The following is a 27,197-nucleotide window of genomic DNA, read 5'->3' as shown; positions in this document are numbered from 1 at the left end:
ACTGCACTTTAGGCTGAGAATACCTGCCTTTGAAAAATGGTAATAGCAGACCAATGGGGAATACTAGACCCAGTTGTACCACCCTAAGAGCCCCCGGCTCTGTAGACTTTATACCAGTGTGTTGCTCAGTTCCAAGCATTCCTTTCTAAGCATCTCTGCACAATATGCCCGTGTGGCGACAGGAGAGGGAGACTGTACATGCAGATGTCCAGTGCTGTGGCGCCATGAAAGCACTGGGAAGTCTCCCCATCCTTCCCGATGCCAGGATGTATATAGAAAACAAATGCCTAAGAAAAAGCCAAAAACACAAGGCTACTGACCTATGAAATACATAAGTATTTTTAAACAGCCAATGAGCAGAGGAATAATGGGAGGGTTGGGAAGGGAGCACTGACAACTGATGTGAGGGAGCACCATGGAAAGCAGAGTAAGTGGTTAGCAAAATTACACCATGAACACACATAAACAATCCCTTCCCCCATGCCTTGGCAATGGAAACTCTACAGCAAACTCCATTTGGGACAGTTGAAGACTGCACTCAACAAGACAGATGAGGGAAAACTGGTCTAGCTTAAGGTTTGTTGTTTTTTTAAAGTTCAAGGATGTTTTTGCAAACCAGTCCTTATAAAGACACAGTATTCCTTTAATCCATATATACTAATTAAAAAGGCCATTTAAGGAAGGATATTTTCTTCCCTTACCCCACCTTCCAAATATTTTTCAGGAGGAATACAGAAATGGAAGCCACCAAATGAAAACAGAAACTTTTGAGTGTGACGATATTGCTCCCGCTGCTGCCGCCCAATGTCCCTCCCAGTCGCTACACCTTCCCTAGCACAGCCGGGACTAGCAAAAGGGATACTGTACCTTTAATAACTTGCCACAGGCTCAGAGAAGCTGGTTACCAGTTTGCCACTGAGAAGGCTGGTTTGGGGACACAGCAAGAAAATGGCTGGGGACGGAGCTGGGGGCCTTGTGTTCACTATCTGACTAGTGATGCTACGACAACCCAGCTGTGGTCAAGGAGAACAGGGAGCGTGTGAGGTTACGTTACCTTCATGGGCACAGCAAGGGCAGAAGGAGAGAGGTCTACGACGTGGTGTCCCGGCATTGGGCTCAACTTCAATAGGACCAAACGAGGAAGAGGAAGAGGCAGGAGAGGAAGAGGAAGTTGGAAGTGGAACGGAAAAGGAGGAAAGGGGTGAAATAAAAGACAAGCAAAGGACAAAAAGCATAAGAGTGAGAAAGAAAGGAAACACAAGAAGAAAAGAAAAGAAAAAATACAAGAAATGGAGAAGCAGAAACAAGGGATACAGTCTACAGATGAATAATGTCCCTAATAAGCACAGGTAACAGGTAAGAGGTAGACTGAGGTACTGGTGAACTCTTACTGAGCTGTACAAATACCAGGCAGGAGGTTATTGTAACCATACTTTTTCCTAACATACATTTTTCAATAACATGGTCTTTAACCACAAGGTTGGTGAACAAGATGTCAGAACGAGCAGAGTATTTAACCGCTGCTGATAAATATCAAATTTCAAGGAGGGTTACGAAAAGTCTCACCTGCATGCATAAGACACCAGCTCTAAGCACCCACCCTACCTTAAAGCTTTATCAGGACCAATCTCTTATCACCATGGCAGCATCCACTGATGGTAAAAGTATCCTTTTTAATGTAAAATAATTTCTTCAGACAGGGAGAATCTGATGAACATGGAACCAGCCTGCCAGGATCTGCTGTGTCAAGTATGGTGAGTACAGATGTACTCAACTGGACTGTTGTACTTAGAGGGGAGAAGGCTTTTACATGGATAAAAGAAGTGATTGACATCAGGGTCTGTGGGGCCAATGATCAACTGAGGGCTTTGCAGAGTTAAAACGGTAAAATGAAAATTCTCTCCCTTGACATTTTCATTTCATAAAGCATTTTAAAGTTTACAGGTCCTGTTAGTATCAGTGACTTACTGAATCTTTTTCATGATTTCTGTCACCCAGTGAAGGACAAACATTTCTCATCTCTAAAACGGTTCAGCTGTTTTAACACTGAGAATTTGCTTTTCAGCTGAACTTAACGTTATGGAGATAAACAGTAGGAAATAACCAGTATCACTAATAGTTACAGGAGAACATATGCACCAGGAAGGCAATGAGCCTGAAACATCAGAGCTAGTGGAATGGAACGTTCACTGCTCTCTGTGCACAACTGCATTTATAAAGGGGAGGCATTTCTGTGTTGGGAAAAGGCATGAACTCCACAACAATAATATGGTAAGAATAACGCTTATTTTGGAGAAGTCAGCAGAGCTTGATACACGTGGTTTGGAGACAGCTTTAGAGAACTAGACTACTGGCGAACTGGGAAAGCTTTAGAAGGGACCATCACAGAACTAGACCAGCACATGGAGGACACACTGGAGTGAGAGGGAGAGCACATCGGCTTCAAAGCCTGCGACTGAGCAGCATAGATTTCTCAGACAGGAAGAAACCTCTGTACTGGGAGCAGGAATGGACAACATTAGGAGAGGTGCCACAGTTGGCCATACGACAGTTACAAATAAAGCATCGTACCAACATCAGTTGACAGTATCAGAACCTTAATTCTAATCGTTCAGAATTTTCCAACTTCTTCATTTAAAATGAAAAAATACTAGGGCTTTTTTTCCTACAATTGCCATTTCACAGTTTAGGTTACAAAAGCAAAAACAAACAAGAAAAACCCCAAACTGCAAAGGCACTGTGAAGAATCAGATTCCACACAAAGTACAGCATTTAGTGTATGATACCTGTTATATTTTTTATTTCACATCCTATCTTATTCATCGTGCATTCTTCTACATATGCTTTAATACTCTAACTTGGTTCAGGGGGGATCAGGAGATGGACATTTGACTATATTGAAAAATCCACTTGAATTTTTCAGGGTTTGAGATTTCATTCAGAATTGTGTGCATATGTGTGTGTGTATGGGGTGTTGATAAGCCAAATACAGCTCTATTTATACATTTCAAACCATAGACATACGGACTTGGTGAGAAAACCCCAATTTTCCATATTAGATCTGAAAATAAATACCTGGTATGTGGAAATGTCATTCAACTCATTGTGACATCACCACAAACTACTACCTTTTGTCATCAGTGAGCAAATGGTCTGATACTAGGAGAAGATACCGTCTTTGGTCTCCAGGGAAAAGCCACAGGACTTACATAGCAGAAGGCTGTAATACAGAACCCACTCCCTGCAATTGTGTTTTCTTCCTTTGCTCCTAAGTTGGGCTATTTTGTAACAGAAGTATTATCCTCCCATTCTTGTCGAAGGAAAACGTGTCCTTGAAACAAGTTACAAAGTCCATGGTATCTATAATAGTTCTGCTAGTGGAAATCGTTAACGTTGCTTTTCAGCAAGATAGTGAATATAATCAGTACTATTAAGATCCTTTCCAATTTCTCCAGATGTAAATTATAGTTGCATCAGTGAATACAGGTTACACGATCATTACAATTGCTTTGGAAACAACTTCTGTCCAGCCCAGGACAATTAGCAAGGCTTTAAAAAGTGTTCCTCATACTGGAGGACCTGAACAGCAAGGACAGATTAAAGTACAACCTGAAAACTTAGCTCTTACAGTACTCTACCGCTGTGAAAACTACACCAATTATTATGCTCTAAAATCAATATCATGCACTAGAATTTTAGATATATTTTTAAAAACTTCTCTAGTGATAGTCATGAAAACTGCCTCCCCGCCCTTGCTACAAAAGAGTATTGATACATGTGGTACAGATACTATAAGCAGACAGAAATAGCAACCTTCTTATTTTAAAAGGAAAACTATTTTATCGTATTTCCTGAAATGGTGATTTTTTTTTCACTGATAGCAACAAATCTTTAAGTGTATTCCACGTCACACATTTCACTATCTCTTCGGATGAACTCTTTCAAGAAAAGGCCTCTTAACTATTTCAGAAACAGAGAAGCAGGGAAAAAAATAAAAGATCATTTGATAAATGTAAAAACCATTCCCTCAGCCAGCTGATAAAGTTTAGACAATGTATTATCAGATCATTCATTTTCCTGTCAAGGTTAATAAAATAAAATAAAAAACCCACCTTCACAGCAAGAGCTCTCACTCTGTAAAAACAATCCTGGGAAAAGGCTGAACTCATCCAGTACTATTAAAAGAACTATACAATACCCTGGTTCACAATATGGTGTTAAAAACTGTCTTATCTACATTGCCCTTATCACTTGTCTGATTAGATAATGAAAATCCTTACATGTCTTATTTCTGTCAAAGCCATCACTAATCCTACAGTATATAGTATTATTATTATATTATTGTTTGGAGAAAAGACATCACCACCTCACGGGCTCATAAATCACATGATCATCGCTGCAAGACATTTTTCCTGGCCATGGAGTCATGCTTATCTTTTGATAAGCAAATTAAAAAAAAAATAAACAAACCCCTTTCTGTCTAAGTCTCCTCCATCACCAAAAACACAGGCCAGGTCCAGCAACACAGGTCCTCATCCACGGCATGGTAAGAGTGCTGCTGGCAGCAGCAATCCATGCTACCCACTGCCCGGCTGAAGCAGGTTGCTCAGAGGGACCTGAAGGGTAAGAGAAGAACCATTTCTGTGACCGTTCACTTCTCAGGTTCTCTCTGTGCTGTCAGCAAGAGTCTGAGGTGTGACTATAGCTTCTGGATAGAAAATTACCACTTTTTTTTTTTTTTTCCCCAGAGAGGCAAAACCACCAAGAGACTGTGTTAATCACAAGTTGTTCCTTTTCAATGCCAAAAATCAACTTTTCTGAATGCGTGTAAAGAGGTCAGCAGCCGAAGCTGATGGCAAGCAGAGGCACTCAGAAGGGCTCGTGAGGTGATTGGTACAGAGCCAGGAGCTGCATGTCATTGAGGAAAGGAGCGTGCCCCAGCTCCTGAGCACACTGTACATCCCGGAGAGGCAGAAGCTCTGCCTTGCAGATTAGCCCCATCCCGTCAATAAGTGACTGGAATTATCTTGACTCTGTGAAAAGAAGCCTTTCCCAGATCTTTCTGGAAAATCTTTCGTGCATCTGTGGCAAGAAAGACCTTGTTTGTCACAGTACTCTTGAAAGACTGCAGACACTGCTACAGTGATGGAAACCAAGAGCCAGGCCAAGAATAAATACCATAGCTCCAAAGCCTCTTCAAAACAAGGAACAGAAATCGTATAACCACCATGAAAATGTACCTTCCCTTTCACTGCACGTTGTTCTTTGTTACACAAGCTACACAGGACTGTTGTCTTCTACTTTTCATTTACCTATTGTTTAAATAACAATTCTTCATAATCTGAAGCACAGTAGTAAAAATGATCGACCAGGACAAAGAAAGCATAGCAGAAAGTTTGGGTGGCAGGCACCATTATCCCCAAGCTACAGCTCACATTGATCACCTTCACTATTTGCCCAAAGTCCTGTTGTATGAGAGCTGTGACGATTTCTGAGAAGCGGTGAGCTGCTACAAATCAACATGACTTGAACAGATATACCACAGATCAAGTAGGATCACGTCCTTTGTAAGTTTGCATTCAAAGACTTGGACTTCGGTACTGCTGACTAACCAGGGTGGTTTGGAAATCAGCAACACCGGGCAGGAAATCCAGCTGTGAGGCTAATCTCAGTTCTCCTGAACCTTTATGCTGGCACCTGAGCTCACAAGCTAAGAGCACGGCACTTTAGAAATTCTTATTCTACTAACAAATTCCATCACTCATCTAGCAGGCAGCCTAAGAGCTCTAATTATAACTCAGTGCTTAAAATAAAGATCAACCCAAAAAAGATCAGTAAGACAAACTGTGCACTGATCACTGGAAATATCCTCTTCCACATCTTTTAAAAATCAGTTATGTTCAGAAACCCAAGTACTGAAAAATAAAGCATTCCAACTTTACTATTTGCAACAGCAGTGCTGTAAGAGAGCAAGAATACAGAAAGCTGCCTCTTGGAGAACAGCATCCACACAAGTGCAGATATCATGTAAAACTGAGGGCAAGGATTCTGACAGTGATCCCATAAGCACATCACTTGCTGTGTCTGACTTAACAGTTTACTAAAGTTGTGTCAAAAGCAATATCCTCTAAAGTACCATCACTAGAAGAAACCTGGGGAAAACTCAAAGACCGCTGAATTGTCATTCAAACTGAACCACATCTTTATTTATCCAGCAGAAGAGAGGAAAAAAAAAAGGTGGGAAGGGGAAAGCAAGCTAGGGAAGGCAATAGTTGGAGCAGAATACACACACAAAGGACTGCACAGAAGTCTTCTGCTTCTACTAGATCTCAAGACACTTTAAAATGCATTCAGATTTAGTACAGTCCTGCACTGGCCCTGCCTCCCAAGACTGTTAGTTTCTGTGCGCAGTTGTGAGAGGTTGCAGAAAGAAGCAGGTAAATGGTTAATTGCTTGCTTCCAGTACCTAACAAGTACTCTAATTATCTTAACAAGTTCTGCTTATCAAGTGCTCTTTCCTGCTCCAAATTTACAGCGAAGAAAACATGTTACCAATTCACTTCAGTGTCAAAGGCAGCTGCAGACTGCAAAAACAATGTTTATCTTACAACTCCACTCCTCTTCCAGGAGAGCAGTGTTTGCCCATCACAAGAAATAGGACTGCTCGCACTTGACTATATCAGGCTCCAGCCCTGCAGAGTTAGATCTGAAGGACTTTAAAGGGCATAGTCAGCTCCAGTATTTTAAATAAGCTAATAAAAAATGAGGTAGTTGTAGAGTATGCTTTAAACAAAGTACAAATAATTAAAAAAACCCACTATCGCACTTCTTCTCCCTTCGTTTACCTGATGTTCGTAAGGCTCTTTACAAGAAGGGAGAACCGGTGTCTGAAATCAGCACTATCAAACATACCAGCTCTCTTCTTCACATCCTTCTTGCCTGTCTCAGCATATTCCAGCCAAGAGCAAAGCAAGACGGGAGTGTGGGGCTGTTTCCTCAATGATTCCCTGCTGGGTGCAAGGAAAAGGAAGCTGCTCATTTGAACACGGAGAGAACAACGGAGGTACTTTCCACAGGCAGACAAGGAGCAAACTGGGACAAGAAACTGGCGGGTAAGGAGGAACTGAGGCTGGGACTAATTAAGGAGACTAATAATGTAAACTATTAAAGGAGAAGAGTCAGAGAGGAGAGGGGAAAAGGGGGAAGGGGTGAAAAGAGAAGACAGATTTCTGGAAAATATATGACCTACTATTTTTCAGACAAATAATGGTGGGCAGAAGAGGGAGCAGAACCCAAAAATTTTGGGAGAAGGCCAGAGGCAGGGATTGAGGTTGTGGGGACTGAGTCACTGGGAAGACCAGAGTAGGAGCGAAAGACTAGGAACAGCTAGTGGGGAGGAACAGGAGGTCTGAAGGGCAGAATACTGGGATGTCTTTGTTAAGAAGGTAGGATTAAAATTTAATGCCTGAGAAGCAAAAACTGGGACTAAGAGTGAAAACGGCAGTGGGGTGAGGAGGTTTGGATGGAAAAAAACAGGATTAGGACAAGGACTGTCTGGAAAGAGGGAATAAAAGGGATAAAGAGTTTGTATCCACCAGAGCACTATATCCTTCCAGCATCTGGCTCAGAATCCCTGTTTTCAAGTCTCACCATTCCACAGCTGCCAGCAAACATCTGTGAAATCCACTGACCATGTCCCATTTCCTCTCCATGAGGATCTACACAGAAGATGACAACCTAGCGTTGCTATCAGTTACTCCATAAGGGTATGAGGCTGAGTTCTCTGCGGTGGATCTAAAGGTTATAAATCTGTTGATATATCAACATAACACAAAATCTTAATTTCAGTTGACTTTGCAACCTTTGTAATGTTCTTTTACTGTAACTGCATATACGATATACACATAGGAATAATTACTCAGAATTCAAATGTGACCATCTGTAGCGTGAAATAAAACATCTGCTTTACAGCAACGGTACATGACATTTTAGAACAGGAAGAGAAGATTATGGCATCTGAGCAGAGAAACGAGGGTAGTTAAGATAGCAATCTGTAATCCTGCAAACTGGAACTTGACCAAGGATGTCAGAAGTTACCACTCCCTTGCAGCAGTTGTTGCACAATCTGTAACAACTAAATGAAACGCAACTCTCATTAGTGTAAAGAAAATCCAGAATAAATTAATGCCCTAATCATTCAAAAATTATTACTAAGCTACAGATAACTTTTTGAAGTATTTTGCAATTTTGCTTATCATTCTACTGACAGCATGACTCCAGAGTCATGCCTACGCCTCAGAGACGCAAGTTGCCCATAGAATAATTAACTGTGCAGCCATCCTAGCTGCTCACAGCGCTCAGCAGGCTCACGCAGCCACACGGTGGCTCCAGGGATTTTAATGGCATTCAACCCAGATGCAGCATCCTGCACAGACATGTTCATTTTGGAGCTGAGCTCTAAATCTGCCACTGAATAGCGACAAGTATCATCAGGGCAATGTATCTCTTCTGGCAAAAGTGTTCTGGCAGCCCCAAAAGCAAACATAAAGCAAATTAGGGAGGCAACAAAACGATATTACAAAGCCACATACTCCAGCAGGCTACACTGGCTCATTGCATTTAAAGGGATACTGCCCAATACAGTTTTTTTAAAGTTTGTTTCAAAAAAGGTATTTTTGAGATGAGCAGAAACTTGATATAGTTTTATATCAACCATTTTTAGAAAACTTGAACGTTGTCTCTGACTGTTGGAAGCCCGAGTGACTGAGTCACCATATAAATAAAACCAGCCTGTAACAGAAGATCAAAAATGACCACTCTGGGGTGACTGTCTGAGCTCAGAGAAATGGAAAAAGCAAACAAGCTAAAAAGGTAAAAAGTAAATTCAATTTTCAATATAATTTTTAATATAAATTTTTAAGTGACAGTGTCCCTTTAAGTAAAGATTATTTTCATTTTCTTAAGCCACTATTAGTGATTTTGATGGGATCGCTGTCTCTAAAGAGGCATTAGGAGGAGAAGCAGGAGGAGGGAGAGGTATAGTGGAAACAGCATTAAATAGGGATAAGGGTCTGTTAAGTGTAATTCAGCATCAACCCTTTTACAGCTCCTACTCTATGCTCATAAGGGTATGTGCCAGCCCTGACGGGCATAACTAGGAAGAAGATTTCAAAGTCATTCTGCAGAAGACACCGCAGGAAAGGATGCCAGAGGGACTGAACAGTGAATGAATCACAGGGCTAGCGGAGGACTATCACATCAAAATTAGCACAGGGGAACTGGGCAACAAATTAGGCCTACTTAGGAGAAAAGTCTTCCATTTTTAAACTTGAACTCAGGTGGATGTTCTTCAACAAAAGCCTATTGTGCCAGGATAATTTGGATGCATTCCAAACAGACAACTACAGATAGATACTATGTGGGACAGCCTCCCCATGGAGGAGGAGAAAAAAATGACAGTTAAAAGCCTGGGCGAGATTACGTTTGAAGTACCAAATGCAGAGCACACAATGAAATCAGGGGAAGACTTCTAGTGATGTGTTTTGGATGAGGCCTAGAGCGTGTGGGTCTTCCACTCTGCAAAGCTGGACCGTAATGCACACCCTCAACAAAAACACAGCTTTGATCAAGCAGCTTTATAGTCTGGAAGACAAATGAAATGAAACTCTGAGACGACAAGGCAGCTGAGCTGAGTTTGCTTTCTCTTGGATCTGCTGACAGATTTGTTCATTTTATAAGAGTAGATTTAGGGTGATTAAACTAGTAAAGGGAATTTTAATTTTCAAGATGGGCAAATGCTAAACAAATGCCATTTGCAACCCAAAAGTTATCCACCTACTGAGGGATTCAGGAAGCAACATTAATTAAAGAAATGCAGAACCATGGTGCAGAGTGATGACCAGATTATAATTGCTATGTGAAAAAAAAAAAGAGCTAAACACTGTAACATGTGTTTAGCACTAAATGAGATATTACACGAAAATAACATGGCAAGAAACTTATTAGTTGTGTAATGATGCTGACTGGAAACTCTAACAGCAGATTCCAGCAAAAATGAACTGGAACTCTTAACAGTAGATTCTCTCCTAACTGTGCAGTAAGACAAAACAAGAAAGAAGAAATATCTGTCATCTACAAGTGTTTCCAAAGTCCCTTGAGGGAGCATTTTGTTTTTGTTAGATCATCGACACACTCTGGCTGTTTTGGAAGAAGCAAATGAGCCTCAGGAGGGGAAGAAGGAGGCAGCGGCATGACTAATCCTTTACGGTGCTGTTAGCTCTTGAGAGCTGGTCAGTTCTGCTGTCCCCTTCACGTTAAAATATTTTCCTAAAGAGGATTTCAATAGTAGAGTGGGACTTTGCAAAGGAGAAATAAAAAAAAAAACCCAGAATGGCCTTCCACTGCTAGCAGGGAAGGTAGCTGGAGTGACAACAAGTAAGTAAATTTTGAAATAATCAGCACTGCGGAAAACAGAGAGGGAGCCTTACACATGGTTTGTGAAGCACGCCAAGATTTCCTCATCCTGAGCTGGAAAAGGGGTTCTGCTATAGCCAGTCATGTGCAAGGGCTGCTTCTTCTTGTTTGTGAGCCAAGGATGGGAGAAGTAGGTGAAGGGAGGGGTGGGGAGGAGTGTCAGCAGGGTTAGTGTCAGCAGGAGGTTCAGCTATACATACCACCCAGATGCAAGTCGATGAGGTCACTGTAATAAGACTCTCCCCAATAGTCTACAACAAGGAATTGGTGAAGACAGAGTTATTGAACCAGATACCCACCCTAGCCCCGCACAATCAAAGCAATATATGAGAAAAAGACATACAGACAGAAGCAAAAAGAAAGGCAAACATGAAACATGCATCTATACATGTGGGCACATATATATACACAAAAGTTATATGTCTCTCTTTCTCTGTATACATACATATATGTACACACACACAAATATATCACAAACATATATATTGGGAAGATGAGGAGAAAGTTCCCCGCAGGCAGGCAGGGATTTCCAAGGAGAAAAATCAAGAAGTCTACACAGAGACACTTCACCTATTTCAGCCTGCACCAGTACCTGACACCGGTGTTTTTCCTGCTCTTGCTGAGAAAAGCTGAACTAATCTGATTTCTTTCATCCTGAGCAATATGTCAGAAGGAAACAGGGTAATTTCTTAGGCCAGCTGCAGGAAAGGTGTAAGGGCTGATTTCTTGGAGGTGAGTGAGTGGAGGATGTGTGTGTACAGCACACGGGTGGAAGGCAGTGACTGCGTGCTGACACAAACGGCAAATGCCCGAGTGTAGAAAGATAGGTATGTGTGTTTGTGCTAACGCAGTATCTGTGCCAGAGAAGTGTGTGGAATGGAGACATGTACGTCCACAGCTGCTAGAGACAGGTACACCGTGAGTCTAGCACTGTAACGTTTCTTTGGGGAAGAGACAGATGGGAGTACTGAGAGCACTATTTCTCACTGCATACGAATCACTTGATGTAAAGAGGTGGCTCTTAAATTTTTCAGTATTGATCTGACAGTAGGAGGCATTTTCACAGCTCTTAAAAATTACTATCAAAGTTTATGCTAAAGAAGGATAAAGGAGAAAAAAAAAAAAAGGTTCCAGAAATTTCTGGTTTGGCATATTTTTAAGTTAATATTTGAAAAAATTAAAAACCCACACAGGAAATCAAAGTCATAAGCATGTCCAAACAGGCGAATGCACTTTAATATGAAGTACTGTTACATTAATAGCAATTCCATTCAAGGTGTCTCTTGGGACAATGCAGAAAAATGGGAAAATTCTTCACTGAGATTATCCTACTTTACCTTCGCAGTGAAATACCATGATGCAAAAGAAAGGAAGGGGCGAGGAAGGAATGACAAAAGCTTAGACTACCTGTATAAGACAAACTTGCGACCTGAAATAGAGCTTACATTCCAGATCATTCATTCTTGCTATGAATGTGACTATCAAAGGCTGAGATTGTCAAAGATAATCACAGAGAATGTATTAAGGCAATTAAGTAATCATAGGGTGTGAGATAATTTTCTGAATCAGAAACTAAATGTTAGATTGAGCATTCAGCTTTTCAAAGAATGGAAGACCGACTGCGCCTTGGCTGCCTGAGGCTGAGCCAATTTAAAAAAGAGAAAGACAAGGAGATAGCCAAGAAGGTGCAATTATTTTGTCAAAATTAAAGTTGGCAATGACCTTCAAAATGTTTCGGAGTCTGATTAGTTGAATAGCTGCTATCAACATATAGAATATTCCAACTTGACAACTATCAGATAACGAGCGAAATTCCTGGAAAGAGTACTGGGCTGTCTGTACCTATTGCTAAGGTCTAAATTAACTGTAATCTCTCAGGAAGACAGCAGGGCATCACTGTGAAGAATTCATTGACAGTCTTCTCAATATAAGTCACTTGGCAAGAATATATTAACGTTGATACAAAATGGATAGGAAACAGAAACAAGGTTATTCGCAGTACACAAATTCTTACCTACAGTACTACTTTTTGTGCTTACCAGTTCAACAAAAAAAAAAATTATTTTTTTTTTTTTAATGGAAAGAGGTCCAGAGGTCAGAGACATGAACAATTAGAGTTAATGGAAGACCTCTACAAAAGGTAGAGAGGAAAGATGACTAACAGGCAACATACTAAAAGATTATAAATGACATAAAGAAGTAGTTCAGATCATCCTGTTTATCTTTTTCTAAAGCAGAAAAAGAAAAGAATCATTACAAAATACAACATCCTGTTTCTTCTGTCAGGATTTTCAAGTATCTAGTAGTAGGAAACTACTACTAACACTATCTAAAACTTCATATTTAACTGTCTAAGTCAGTGAGTGATTTGTTCTTTCCCTACAGAAAGGGAAGCCGAATAACCCACCCATTACAGAGCCCAGTATCTTCTCCAAGAACAGTCAAAACCAGTTGCTCTCTATGGAGCAGCCATTACTTTATGCTACACTGCAGCCCTCCACTATTTATGTGGGCAGACTATGCGTGCAGGAAGCATACCTCCCACCCTTCCCCATTTCTTCTCCTTGTACAAGCTTATTAAAAGGAAAGAGATTTTTTTTTTTTTTTCCCCAGGTGACAATAACAGTTTATACACTGCCTTTCCCTTTTTAAACTTTTGTTTACACGGTTTCACTAGGGGAGGGATCAGTGGGAGACAACAACGTGACTCCACACCTTTATACAATGGTACTGCTGAACGCAGCGGTCACTGTTAGGTCAGTATCTTAGGCAATGCAGATGACAAAAAATTATACTGACCTCCTGAATAATTAATGGCTATTGGAGGCAGAAATTACTTGTACTTATGGAATTTGATGTTCCAGACTTTAAAAAATAAGAAATTAATTTTTTTTTTTTGCAAACATATGTAAAAATGTCTGTGCAAGTGTGGCTAGAGAGGTGAAGGATGGAATGAAGTTTTAATCTTCTGTTTCAGTCAACACAGGTTAGAACATGCTTCCCCCCACCCCCCCCGCCCCTGGACAGAATGTGTTTCTTGTTAATCCCCTGAAATAACTGGAAGAGTTGAGGCTGGTGAATTCTTTATGAATTCTGTAGTTAAGCTTCTGTAACCATAATGTATGATTTGTTGACAGAAACATGTTGCAAGAGCAAAATGCATACCCTAGAGACTTCTGGAAGAAAAGCAATTCATCTTGCAAAGAGTGACCTACAACTTCATAATTCTGCTAGGAAATTCACAAATACACAAGCTCATCTAAGACTGCTTCTATTTGGGAGAGCTGGGAGTGAGAAGTTAGTTATACAAGTGTTTAATTCTGCAGTCTTCCATATAAAACGGCAATTCTTACTCTTGGCCATATTCTGCCCTCTCTGAACATTTTTTAGGCGTTCTTCCATCATTATTCAATGAAAGAACACTCTATCATGAAGAATGTTCTCTCAGCTGCTAAGATTTCCCACTTGTGCTGACATGTCTTAATGTGAAAGTCGTTTAGCAGCTGAGTAATCAAGATGGACTTTCAAGATGAAGAGAAGAAAAAGGAAAAGACCAATTAGAGATAATAGAGGTGGTTTTAGTAAGTGCAGTACCTGGCAGGCCAGAGAACAGAGCGAGGCTACACAGAAATACACAGCATAAGGAAGGATGCACCACCACAAAAAAGAGTTTTTGCACAAGGCTATTTTTTTGAACACACAAATGAAAAAGCCAGCCAGATCACAAAACCATCGGAGTCCTCAAGATTGTTCTCTACACTTGTAGTACCTATTTTCTTTGGTAACCACTCAGTCCTGCTGCTTTGGCACACCTTATGGAGCATCAAACATACCTAATCCTGGCCGAGTAGGAATTGGCGAGCAGTCACAACAGATTTTTCCTCTGGTGAACCTTCACTGCTTAATCAAGTTCCATCTTCACAGGCGTAACAGTCACTCTTCAATCCAAGCAACAAGCTAAAACATTTTCCAAACACCTGTTCCACTATTACCACTTCTGATCTCTGATCCTTGTAATCAGGTACATAATCCTGGGCCTGTCAGGTATACGCACACTGCATTTGCCTGTTGGATATTTGACTCCTTGCAAAAGAGGATTCTTTTTTTCCAAATCATTATACTACTATCGCCATTATCTGAACCAAGTACTCCTCCACTCACATGCTTTGCCAGATCAGATGATACTCATTTAATTTCAAGTGCACATAACATTCCTTTAACAGCTCAACATGGATACCTTTCAGTACACGTGTGCATTTCTGCTCTGCACAACTTTGTCGGAAGTAGCCAGTGTGCTGGGCTGTGCAGTGAGGAAGATGTTCTGTGATGGTCCCTTGTAAGGACACTACCTTGATAATCCAACACAATAGAGAAAGCACACACAATTTCACAATTAATTCCTTAACGTAAAAACCGGGTTCTCTTACTGTGACAGCTTTATGTGAATTGCAGCTAGGAAACCCCTGCGATTTCCTAGCTGTAATATGCAGAAACAGCCAGACAGCCATTATTAATAGCTGGAGAATTACCTCCTAAGCCTCAGGCAAAGACAAGCAAACTAAGTCTTTGCCAGTAGGGAAGTTCCAGAATTAGAAGAAACACAGTAAAAACAAGGTCTCAAAAAGATAGTAGAAAAGGGAGAATGGATTCATATTGGACTATCTCTAGGCTATAATGGTCCAATTGCCTCTAAAATCCAAGCAGCTATGGATTACTGCACAAGCACTTGATAAGAAAACATTAAAAAGCAAACCACGTTCTGATGGATACCTGCTTCTCCCCGAAGAGCCTTCTCCACAGCAACCCCTCTCTCCTCGAGTTGCCTCTGCTTCTCTTCCACTTGTTCAAGCTGCCGCTGGATGATCTGTTCAGAGAAGAATGGAGCAGAACCTCACCAACAGCAATTCTCCTGTTCTGTCTGCAGCACTCATCCAGCATTAAGTGACTTGAGAAACAATTAGTTGTATTCAACAATGCACTGCTTCAAAAGCTGGCATCACAGTCCCTCCAGTGACAACATCTTCTCCACCCCACTGTGTCCTATCTCTTGATTTTGCAAACACCTCGATACTCACTTATTTGCTACAACTCCAATCACCTTCCTAAAGGTGAAATGAAAGGTGATGCTATTCAGTCAGCTAAGCCCCGACCTCAAGTTTTAAACAAAACCCATCACCTAAAGATGATGCCAGCAGTTTTCCAACAGATTCTCTGGTAATTAAAGGTTAATTTGGTAACACTTCACCCAGCAGCATAATCTAGCAAAGCAATGATAGGCGCAGCTTCATCAGGTATTATATCTGAGTATCACTGTTCCACTCAGTGCATGATGCTTCACTCATCTCCAGCTAGAAAGGTGTTACGGTCGTTCTTTTTCTCTGGGAAACTATCATAACAGGTTTCACCCATTCTTCCCATGCCTGTGACATGATAGCAAATTCGAAAGAGGGAGTAGGAGCAGGGACAATCATGTAGAAATAGAGGAAAGTTCCGTCTCTGGATCCTCTTCTGACACACTCAGAGGAATATCAGGATTATGGCGCTTTCAACTGTCTGCCATGACAAGAAGATCATGAGACACTACCTGAGCTCTGTGTAACCTCTTTAGCTCTTCTTGCTTGGCTTGTCTACGGGCAGCTTTCTGTACTCGACGGGTCAGCTTGGCGTTCAATTCCTCTTCTGTGTAGGCTCTCTGAAGGAAGGAAAAACAGGAGCAGTTTTTATTTGCATGCTCAGAGGTATGGCAGGAAGGACGACCATTTTCTTTTCCAAAATCTCAGAAGGGAGGTGTTCTGTCTTTGCCATGGCTGTGTCAAAAGTCAAGCTTCTGTAGGCAAAGGTGTTCACAGTGCAGTGAGCAACAATTTCAGAGTCAAATCAGGAGTGAAGAAGCATATAAGCCAACTGCAAAGCTGTGATTTTATATAATGTCCCACCCCGCCTCCCACTGCTATATGAAACCTCTCCCCAAAGATCATATCAATTTTTTTTCTATTTCTCAATAGATTTAGACAAATGGATTTAGTTAAATCAATGAGTACCATATAGAGGGGTCACCTTGACTTAATTTTAAAAGAGGGCAAAGGCACGTCTACACGAACAGTTACAGCAGTATAAGCTAAGAAATTATTATAGACTAGTGTAGTTGTATTGGTATTACCCTCTCCCTATTTTATTCTAGAGCATGAACATCCATAACTGCGAGTTATACTGGTATAACCGGTAATAACTACCTGTGTAAATTTGTGCAACTTTGTATGAATCGAAGTGGCAGAAAGACATTTAAAAGCAAAATTACATTCTGGTGTGAGATGGGAAATCCCATCTCAAGAGCAACCCCACAGAACTGGCTGGTGTAAAACAGAGCAAACAATCTCTAAACTAAAACTAGACTATTACAACACCAGAAGCCATCCGAAAGGAGAAAGATTATGTTTATAGAAACAGCAAGGTATTTCCTCCTCTTCTTTTCTCTCAGTGAAACTAGTTTGAGAATAAGTAAGTCTTTTTAACATTACTGAAATGGGGTTTAGTATCTTATCAACCAACTAATTAGTTGGTTGTGTTGTAGTTTAGGAGGGCTTCCTCTCAGACTTTTTAGAGTGCCACAGAAACTTCACAACTGCATTAAGCGAACTACAGTGAAGAAAAGAACTCTCTTCCCACATACGTGTATGTAGGCTTTAAGGGACAGCTGTAAACAGATGTCTTCTGCTTCTGCAAAGAGATCTTCTCCATGGACAGTAAACTTAAAGAACAAAATGTTAAGACAGACCACCCTGAAATTTGCTTTATCTAGTTATTGTACTGCCACATTGGTCAGTCTACCTCTGGTTTATCAATCTCGGTGAATAGAGTTTGAGACAGGATCACAGCTCTATTAAAAATCCCTCAGACAGGTGGTTAGCCAGCACCATCGTTAAAGCTCCAAGAAGTTAACACTTTACTCTCTCTTTTTTAAAGCCACAAAATCCACAAGTATAGCCGAATCAGAGGGTAAAGTGATAGAGGGTGGGACTTTCCTGTCCCATCTAAAACTCTTGTGACTGTGAAGACAGGACAATAAGAATTTCAGAAAGCAGCAGTGTTCCTGAAATAGAAATACAACTTCTGTCTTGATTTTAGCTTGATACAGAGGTCCACTAAGATTTCAGTGAAACTTTGAAAGATGCTGATTCAGGTTGACGATTCACTGGAACTCATGTTGTAAGTATTAAGAAAAGAATACACATACGTATTTAATTTACTTGAAAACCAATTTGTTCTGAAGCTCAAAGATCATCCCCATCACTCTGTACAGTGGTGCACTGTTGTGCACTGCTAATTGCATGCATTCTAACCAGACAGACAATTCAGAGCTTAATGCATTTTTGGTAGCCAACCTCAACAGAGAATTTGCTGCCAGTGTCTGCTAACGTCTCACGCATGCACAGTCAATGTTGGTGATGTTAGTGCACATGTGATGGGTAGCTATGGATTCAATGGGTTAATATAGGGACATGCAATGCAACAATGGCCAACTAGTGGGAATGGAGACACTACCTTTGACGAATATGATCTCTTGAATGCCAAGGCGTGTGGTACATAAATCGACTTTAAAGGGGGAATGGTAAAGGAAAAAAAAAAATAAATAAAAAAAAAAACATACAAAATGAAGCAAAATCAGTTCAACATTGAAAATAGATGCACAGTAATAAAACAAAGCTGTTTTAAAATGAAACATAAAATTGTGCAAATGCTGAACGCGACCCAGACTGATGAAGCACAATGGAACTTCTGTCCTCACGATCGAGTTTCTAGCACTCTCTGGAAGGCAATTAGCTTTGGCAGCCTCTTTGAAGATACAATCAACTTGGAAATAACTTTTTCTAGAGGAATTATTTGGCCTTTATCTACCTATGGTTTTAATGTCCACTGACCAAGCACGTGTACATACAAATACAAAATTTTGGCTTAGGATTTTGAATAATAGCTTATGCTGAGGCATGTTTGGTCTGAACCGGCTCAGCCAACTATATCTTACGCTATCACACAACTCGCCATTTACAATCTGATCTACAGCCTCTCCTAGGAGTTGTGTTTATTCCATTGTTTTAAATTATCTCATTAATTATCTCATTACTTCACAGAAATGATCACTTGCATTTAAGTAGCATCATAAATCTTCCTCACTGCTTTGTGACAGGAGAAGCACCAGATGGGCTCAGCGAGTTATATGTCCTACAGTAATGGAATCTCCCTGTCTAAGAAGAGAGCCTCCAGAGAGCCTGAGGAGCTAAAATGAGGAGGAGGGGGGAAGGAGGAAGGGAGGAGGAGTTAGGGAAAGAGGAAGGGAGGAGGAGAGCAGGAGAAAAATCACTACCTTCTCTATCCAAGGACATTCTACGTTACCCTGTACCCAAAAATAAGGCAAGTAAACTACCTAGGGATTACAAAAGAAATAAATTTCCCTTGTATTGTGAAGTACAGAGGGCATTGTGTCATTCTGGGTGAACAGCCAGCATTTTGCATTTTCACATTTAATTAACTAAAAACAGTCACAAACAAAAAGCCATAGAACAACTTCAGCATGTATGCTAATTTCAGTAAAAAGCAAGCTACCTGCGGTATTAAAACATATGTCTGATCACAGTACCACAATTGTAACGAACAACGAGAAACACACAATGACACACACCTACAAACACGAGACCCACGAGGCATTTACATCGGGAATTCTTTACAAGATGCTTCTCTTGAAAGACATGACATTAAACAACACTGAATTAATTCACTGCTGATCACAAAGAACAGGCTAAACAGAGAGCAAGCTGTCTGGAAAGCAAACTCACTACAATTATCGAATAAAGCAGCACAAGCAGAATTTCAGTTTAGAGAAGGGGTTCACATAAAAGTTATGTGGCACACAGGAAGTCAACTCTTACCCGTAGTAAGTAGCAGGCAGTTTGTAACTTAAAAAAAACACCACCACCCCATCCCAAATCAGTACAAACCCAGTTTTGCTAGTCTTGAAGTTCTTTTGACAGCAAGGCATTCCAGTGTTTACATGTACGTTCTACATCCTTGGACAGGACACAATAAAACTAGGTAAGTGGAGTTCTCAGATTCATTTCCCCTAAATAAATTCCTTCTCAAAACTATTCTTTAGAAAATAGGCAGACGCTGAGCAAAGAAGTTCTTAACGTAACTTCAGCAACAGCAAACGGGAGAAAATGAGACACCACCACCGTACCCTTGGCAGAGGTGGTGAGATATTTTCATTATTAGGATTCCAGGCATCTGCCACTGTCACCTATCCCCTACAATGCTTAGTGATGAGATCTTTTGTTCTGCAAAAGCCATTTTAAATCCAAGTAGCCCAGCACAGGAAAAAAAAGTGACCATCAAGGCATACTTAAGTCTGAAAACAAGCACGGACCTTACTGAAGCCCTGCTTCCTCCTGAAGGAGCTTACAAGGCAGAACAGTAACTCGGTAACTCTTATCTGAACCCCCTGAATTGCACGTCTGTCCTCTGCTAGCCACAGGTACCTCATTCTTCTGCATCTCTTGGAAAATGCAGAATTTCCCATGAAACGCCTTGAGGGCATGCAAGGAGGAATGGAAGGGGGAGAGAAAAAAGGGAATAAAAAACAAAATAATTTTCCTCTTAGAAGAGATCTAGATCAACTAGGGAGAGAAATTAAGAGAGAGGTCAGTAAATACAGAAAATTCCTACTTACTTCATCAACTCCTTCCACCAGCCTTAAATTCATTAGTTACTCTAATTCATTCCACTATATATACATAGAAAGCATTTCCTATGACACTTCAATTTGCAGTACTTCCATACCTCTGCCACATGAGCCAAGTATCAACTAGATCCTGCCGTTTGAGACTGATTTGTGCACACTGGTGACAGGTTTGAAACAGGAGGCACAGACCACTGTGTCTGTGACACTGTCCTCTCAGATGCTGTCTTCTTCCTGAGGTTTTTTAACACGTGAACCAGCCACCACCAGGAAGGGACAGGGGGAACACATTTTTCATTCTTCAGTACCAAAAGGGCCTTAGTGTTCTGTGGGGTCAATGAAATCTATCTTTATTCCTCTAAATCTTGCCAACTATATCTAGCAGAGCTTAGAAGCTCTCAGGAATTCAAGAAGGACTCTTCCCCATCACTATGATTCAGCAGTTCCTTACATTTTTCACTTACTTTTGAATCAATAGTTCCACCTGAAAATTGAAATAAATAGTTTAAAAGCAACTAACTCTGGCACTTGGCTCTCACCGTATGTTTTCCACATATAAATATGTGCAAATAAACTAAATGTATTTTTCTCTCTGGGCTTTTATGGAGACCCACTGATGTCTCCTCTTTCTTCCTAAATAACTTCCTTAAAGCACCATTTAAAGTGAAACTATTTTGGCTAGAAAGCTGTTGATACGTCTTAGAATATGACGTTATAGCACTAGCTAGGGAAGGTTGGTCAGGAACAAGAAAGAGCTCTCAGAAGAAGCCGAGTTCGTACTAGAACACACTGGAACGAGAACACCAGGTATATACTGGCATTTCACAGGGTCTCACTATTATGTATTGAGGGTTTCAATATTATATGTAACAGCTTCACAACTGTTATCTACATGAACAGACATAGGGAAATACTCAGCAACTACCAAGAAGTCCTTAAAGAAAACAGGTCAAAATGGAAGAAATAGCTGATAGCACATCTTTTCTTCCAAAAGAGAAGGTACTAATTCAGACTGTAGACATTCTCTTCTCCCAGGAAAAATCAGCAAACCTGCATGAGTTGCAAAACTGCAGCTTGTAGCTTACCTCTTAGTTGATGATCTGTCTTGACTACGTTCTTGATGTACACAAAAGTACACTCCTGTCTGCAGTTTGCTTGGAATTCTATCACTTCAATCAAAGAGGCTGGTAAAACAATATCTTAAAACCAGACCCTTACAAAGAGTGACAACTATCTCACTGTTATCTTTCTGCAATAGCATTAGAGCCAGTGAAATTTAACTCTTTTTGACATTTAATGTCTGTTTCCTGTATATCATTGGCATGCTCACATCAAGGACAAAATTCACTATTCGGACTGTGATACTCATTGTAAAGTAATGTCACAGTGAGACAACAGATCCTTCATGTAACAACAGCGGGGAGTAGCTTGCAATTGTGAAACCAAGTGAAACCAACTCATTTCAGGCAGAATAGTCAGGCAACTTACAGGAAAGCCTGTTCCACGGAAGAAACAGTAAGAACAACAAAATTAATCATCCAAGTTTCCGATATGGTTCTCTGTGACTGTGATCTGCATGATGCTAGATCCATCTAAAACGCATTTCCCATCTGCCTACCTCTCGCTTGGATTTCTGTGAGGAGCGTTCCAGAATGTCGTCACTGGAGAGGTCAGAGTCTTCTGAGAAACTCAGGTGTTGACGGAGCTGCAAATCTGAGAAGCCAGGAATAAAAAGGGGAAGTTAGAGAAGTGGCAACTATTCTTTCTGTAAATATTTCAGAACTCAGTTGATAAGTTGATTGAGCTTCAAAAATACTTAGCCCTGTTATGCCAGCCTCAGTTGCTTCGCCTAGGATTACAGAATGATCAGAGAAGCACTGCTCCGCAAAATGATCAATATTAGTTAGAAGCTTCATTCTATGAGTGCATCACTTTCTGCAAATGCTGTTAAAAATAATGACCGTGATTCTCCCTTTGTACTGTAGTTCTCTATCAATGCTCTTACAACAGAGCACTTGGATGACAGCAGCTGGCACTATTTTGGCTATTTATACAAGGCCAGAGAAATGTAACATGTTTGCTTTCGATCACATTTATGGCTAACTTATTTACTACATCACAAATTGCCATTGAACATCTCCACCTGCACCTGATGGAATGCGAGAGATTTACATGAGGGCTCAGAATCCCCATTTCATAGATCAGCAGACAGCTGCCAGATCACTGAGAACACAGGAGTAACTACATCTCTGCAGTCTTCAGCATCCATAGAGAACAGACCACCCACGGAAAAGATGAGGATCAGATTTAAAATAGAGATGAAATGTCACAAACAACTGATTCCAACAAACAGCGCTTATTTCTCAAGTCAGTCTAAGGCAGAAAACAGACGTGCCTTGCACATACTGCGAGTGAAGCTTTTATTTAAGGATCCATTTTTTTCTAGTGGCACATCAACTAATTCTGTCAGCGTGCAAACATACAATTCTCGTCACTGGCACTTATCTTAATCTGCCCATTTGACACTGGGGAGCAGTATCATTCAGCAGAGTAGCTGAATGACAAAGTTCTTTCAAAGTTCTCTACTTTCAAGGATACCTAGCTGAAGGAAAAATACATGATGCAGAGGCATGTATCTGTTATACCTGCAGCTGTAATCAACGGAGAAGCTTTGTGCTTGCCAGAATCCACAGTGGCACTACTTGAGGGCGTACTTGGGCAGGATTTGTCATCAGTCTTTTTCTTCTTGTCTTTCTTATACCCAGAGAAAACAGACTTCCATAATGACCTAGGCTTTGTTGCCTCCTCTGTCCCACCACTAGATTTGTCAGAAAGCCTGCTGTCATTTTTGGATTTCTTCTCCTTTTTGTTCTTACGAGGGGAGAAAAGAGAAGTTCTTTTCTTACTCTTCCCACTGGAGCCTTCTGAAGAGGTGACAGACCCTTCAGGTCCAGCCACATCAGCAGGAGGAGTGGAAAACTTCTCACTAGCAGCATCATGCTTTCGTGTGGAGCCCTCTGCTATTTTCAAGGCCAGATGCTTTGGAGAGTCATAAAACAACTCTTTGGTCTTCAAGGGCATAGAAGACGCCTTTCGTGCCCTTGTGGCCCCAGCAGCAGCTGCAGCCATCTCCATATCTTTCATCTTACACAACTGTTTAGCCATGGCATCACGCAGCGCTTGGCTCTTGACAGACTTCTCTCTGGCTCTCATTCTTTCTTCAGCAAGCTCCTTGGCCTCCACAGAAATTTCAGGCAAGACTCTCTTCTTTTGGTTAACTCCTTCCATTGAGGGTGGACCACCATTTTCTTTCACCAAGGGCAAAAGAAGTGGTTTCTCTGGCCTTGGCCTACTGGTAGGAGGTGTAAAGAACTTCTCATGAAGGCTCGAGTCCTCTGTCCTGTCATCATATGTGTCCTCTACATCATCAGCAAATGGAATCTCATCCACACTCTCTGCAAAAGACTTCCGTACATCATCTTTTTTGACCTGCGTTGACTCTTTGGAAGCAGAGGTTGGCTCACGGCGTGGAGGAGCAGGAGGTGTTGATGCTGGTGTTGGAGGTGACCTGGCTTCAACCTCATTCTGCCAGACTGCTTGATGCCTCTTTCTGCGCAAAGTGGCTGGTTCTTCATCCTGAGGAGGTGGCGGTGGAGGACTTGATGGAGGAGTAAGCATGGTAGAGTCAGAAGTGTTGAAGCTCTGGCTAGCCATAGTTCTCATGTTAGATGAGCTCTCCTGAAGGCCAAGTCCAGAACTGCTGGATACATCTCTCCTTTCTTCACTGGAACTCTTTAGCTCTTTTTCTGACGGAGATTTTGGAGTGAGCAGAGAAATCTGCTCATTTTCTAACTTGGACAGTCCCTGTCTTCTTGGGGCAGGCTGGGGTTTCACAAGCTGTATCCTTTCATCCCCTGAAATATTCTCAGTATTAAAAGTCTTCAGAGGAGTTGTCTCAAGGGCAGATACAGTAAAGCTTGTCTCTGAGCGTTTGTTTCTGTCTACTGGGGTGAGTCCTAAGCTCCTCCGGATTTCAGCGCTCTTCATCCAGAACTCTTCTACAAGGTTACTCCGTTTCAGGGCTTCTTCTGCAGTAGTAGGGCTCCCCAGTTTTTCCACCTCGCCATCCTGGCCCCTAAGGACCAGTTTGGCTAAAGGAGTAGACGTTAAGGCTGGGACAGGTTGGAAACATACTGGAGGCTCCACTGGGGATGGAATGGATGTTTCGGCAGAAGGCAAAGGCTGGGAACAGATAGGCATTTGAGCAGATGTTGGGGATGAAACCAATGTTGGTCTTGCTGGCTGAGACTCTGCTCGTGATGTAGGTGCAATGGCTTCTGGTGATGCAACTGGCTGGGATAACACTGGAGATGGTGGCACCAAAGGGCTCTTAACTTTCCTGTCTTTGGGAATTTCATCCTTTGGTCCTTCTTCAAGAATGAAAGGCTCAGGAAAAAAGCGACCCTCTGGAGATTTTATTGCACGGAATACTTCAGCCAGGGGATCTTTTACATCCTACAAAAAATGAAAAAAGGAAATATTAATAGTCACTGGGCACATTAGAATACTGTTCGATTTTTTTTGCATTTCACAAAGTTAGCAATAAGGAGACCATCCAAGTATCAGCTATGAAAAAAACACCATACATGGCATCCCATTCACAGGCCTGGAACATCACTTAGGATTTCTCATCAGGTATGGTTCATTCTTCTGTCCCATTGTATAAACCACCCTCTGTATATGATAACAAGGCTAATTTAATTTTTGGAAGAAAAACCACTAAACTAAATTCCAGAAACCTGTTTTTATCTTTTCCTGCTCTCCCTTCAAATCTCCAACTCTGTGTACTGTGGTGGTCCCTCACCTCAGCATGATTTGATGCAAGTCTCTCCAGCTCCCATCAATAGAGCACTTTCTGGTGGCTAGTGTCTGCTGTAATGTTCTCTCAAAGCAAGGGGTACTTTCTCTGTTAAGAGTAAATTAGGCTCCAATTCCCTTGCCCCTTAATGGTCTGAGAAGTCTTGTTCTTCACCTGCTACATCTAGACTGCCATATTACCGAGTAGCACAATTTGTTGTTTTACAATTTAACCCTTTGGCAGTGGACCCCTCTTACTGAATGGTGGTATTTTTCTTTCCAAATATTATATTCTTCCAAATAATATATTCTTTGCACCGGCTTTCTTTTGAAAGTAGACAGTTTGGCTTAACTGACACATGACCATTAGAGCATGAATCTCTCTACCTGTGTGCTTGTATGACATATATATTTAACACCCAGGTCTTGAGTACTGCATTTAGGCACTGTCCCAATATAAACAATGTCTACCAGAATCATTAAAAGGTCCTGAAAAAAAAACACACCCTCAATTTCAACACGAAGTGAACGTTGTCAGCAACTGCTGTCAGCCAACCAGCCTTATCCCGTAATGGGTCCATTGTAAAAGTAAACTAGTTTAGGATAAAACCCTCTAGGATAAAGTCTAATCTTTTAGTAATTCCTTAAAAACAAACACTTAGGAGGGAAAAATTTGACCTGAACATTTTAAGGGTCATGTACTTCCTGCTCTTACACACAGGTAGCTGGAAACACCACAGTACACTCCAGGGCTGATGACATGACAGTACATCATTGCCACGTCTCACATCCTTAAGCTGAACTATGTTGTTACTCTGGAATAAATAAGCACTGCTTTGGTTACTACTAAGTAACACAAATACAATTTTGAATTGCAACTGTACAGAATCTGCTTTTGGTACAGCAAAAATAGCCAAATCAGGATAAACAGGAACACCTTACTTACAGTTCCCCTCATGCATTTTACATATATATATATGTATAAAAGTATCTTGTTAACTGAACATTGAAATTAAAATATCCTATGTAATTCCTATCTGGGCTTCATGATGGAAACTTGTGTGTCTGACAGAGCCACTACACTCTGAAGATAGGAAAGAAAAATAGTACATTATTTTTTAAGTCTAAATGAAGTCAGATTTCAAGAAGAAAAATGTAAATTATAGAGACAGGAAAGGAGGAAAGCCCACTGCTGTCAGTCCTCTTCAGTTTATCCAACAAACTGTTTTATTGAACTACAGGTAGTAAGTAGAAAACTTAAAAAGATTCCCTTTCTTACCTCTGCTTGTTTTGCTTTGGGACTATCAACTGGAGACAGAGGAAGAACACTGTCACTAGGTGACTGGATAGGGATGGATGGCTTGCATGGATCTAGGGAAAGCAAAAATGTTTCCAAAAAACATATGAAACTGCCAATATTCTATTTTTTTAATGTTACACACAGCAAGTAGTGACAAATTTCTCCGCTTCTCACGAATGCTTCATTGGACATCTAGAACCTAGTCAAAATTTTTAATATGTCCAAAATGGAACAAGATTTTTAACATAAAAACTTCTACAAGAAAAAGCAGTTAGATGGGTTCTCATGCTTTAGGAAGCTGTAATTAATGGATTCAAAACATTCTTCTAAAAATGTTAATGCAAGCACATACTCTGCCACTGAGAGTAGTTCAAATCCAAAAGATTGTCTTAAGTCTAATAAACCTATAGACTATCTCATATGCAATTACAATCATTCAAACACTGATGGAAAAGCCATTACCTTCTGTCACACTGCAAGAAGCACCTTCTTCTCTTTCTTCATCTTCTTCATCTTCAGAGACTTGTAGTTCTGGCTCTTCTACGCCACCTCGATGTAAGCGAAACTCTGCTTCTGCATCAGATGGGATGTCATCTGATCACAGATCCAGCAGGGGAAAAAAACAAGAGGTCTTGGATACAAGTCCATCAGGACATCTGTTTATTATTTAAAAATCTTTCACAATCCTTTCTTTCTATTCACATGGTGCTAATCACTTTGATAACCTGAAAACCTAAATGTTTCACTCCTTTTTCTGTGTGCCAATTAGAGTAATTTAAGCAGTAAATGATGGACTATGAGTACAAATATCTAAATCGGTAATTGAAGTCAAACCGT

The 27,197-nt window shown here is 40.9% G+C and overlaps 1 protein-coding gene across 4 annotated transcripts in view; it reads right to left on the bottom strand.

Annotated features, from left to right (window-relative positions):
* MICAL3 (microtubule associated monooxygenase, calponin and LIM domain containing 3) overlaps positions 1 to 27,197 on the bottom strand; it is a 110,748-nt gene that overhangs the window by 7,480 nt on the left and 76,071 nt on the right. For 2 of the 4 annotated variants that reach the window (XM_074168102.1, XM_074168103.1), the window contains 8 exons: positions 26,823 to 26,954; positions 26,340 to 26,431; positions 22,849 to 24,718; positions 21,822 to 21,916; positions 18,016 to 18,066; positions 16,058 to 16,165; positions 15,244 to 15,337; positions 1,055 to 1,120 (listed from right to left, as the gene is read on the bottom strand). In XM_074168102.1, coding sequence (XP_074024203.1) covers positions 1,055 to 1,120; positions 15,244 to 15,337; positions 16,058 to 16,165; positions 18,016 to 18,066; positions 21,822 to 21,916; positions 22,849 to 24,718; positions 26,340 to 26,431; positions 26,823 to 26,954 — 2,508 coding nt within the window. Of the gene's footprint in view, positions 1 to 1,054; positions 1,121 to 10,673; positions 10,725 to 15,243; positions 15,338 to 16,057; positions 16,166 to 18,015; positions 18,067 to 20,003; positions 20,052 to 21,821; positions 21,917 to 22,848; positions 24,719 to 26,339; positions 26,432 to 26,822; positions 26,955 to 27,197 lie in introns of all 4 variants that reach the window. The other 2 variants (XM_074168100.1, XM_074168101.1) reach the window with 2 other exon arrangements.

This window comes from Numenius arquata, chromosome 2 (genome assembly GCF_964106895.1).
Source record: "Numenius arquata chromosome 2, bNumArq3.hap1.1, whole genome shotgun sequence".
NCBI lineage: Eukaryota > Metazoa > Chordata > Aves > Charadriiformes > Scolopacidae > Numenius > Numenius arquata.
This window is presented reverse-complemented; position numbering and strand designations above follow the sequence as displayed.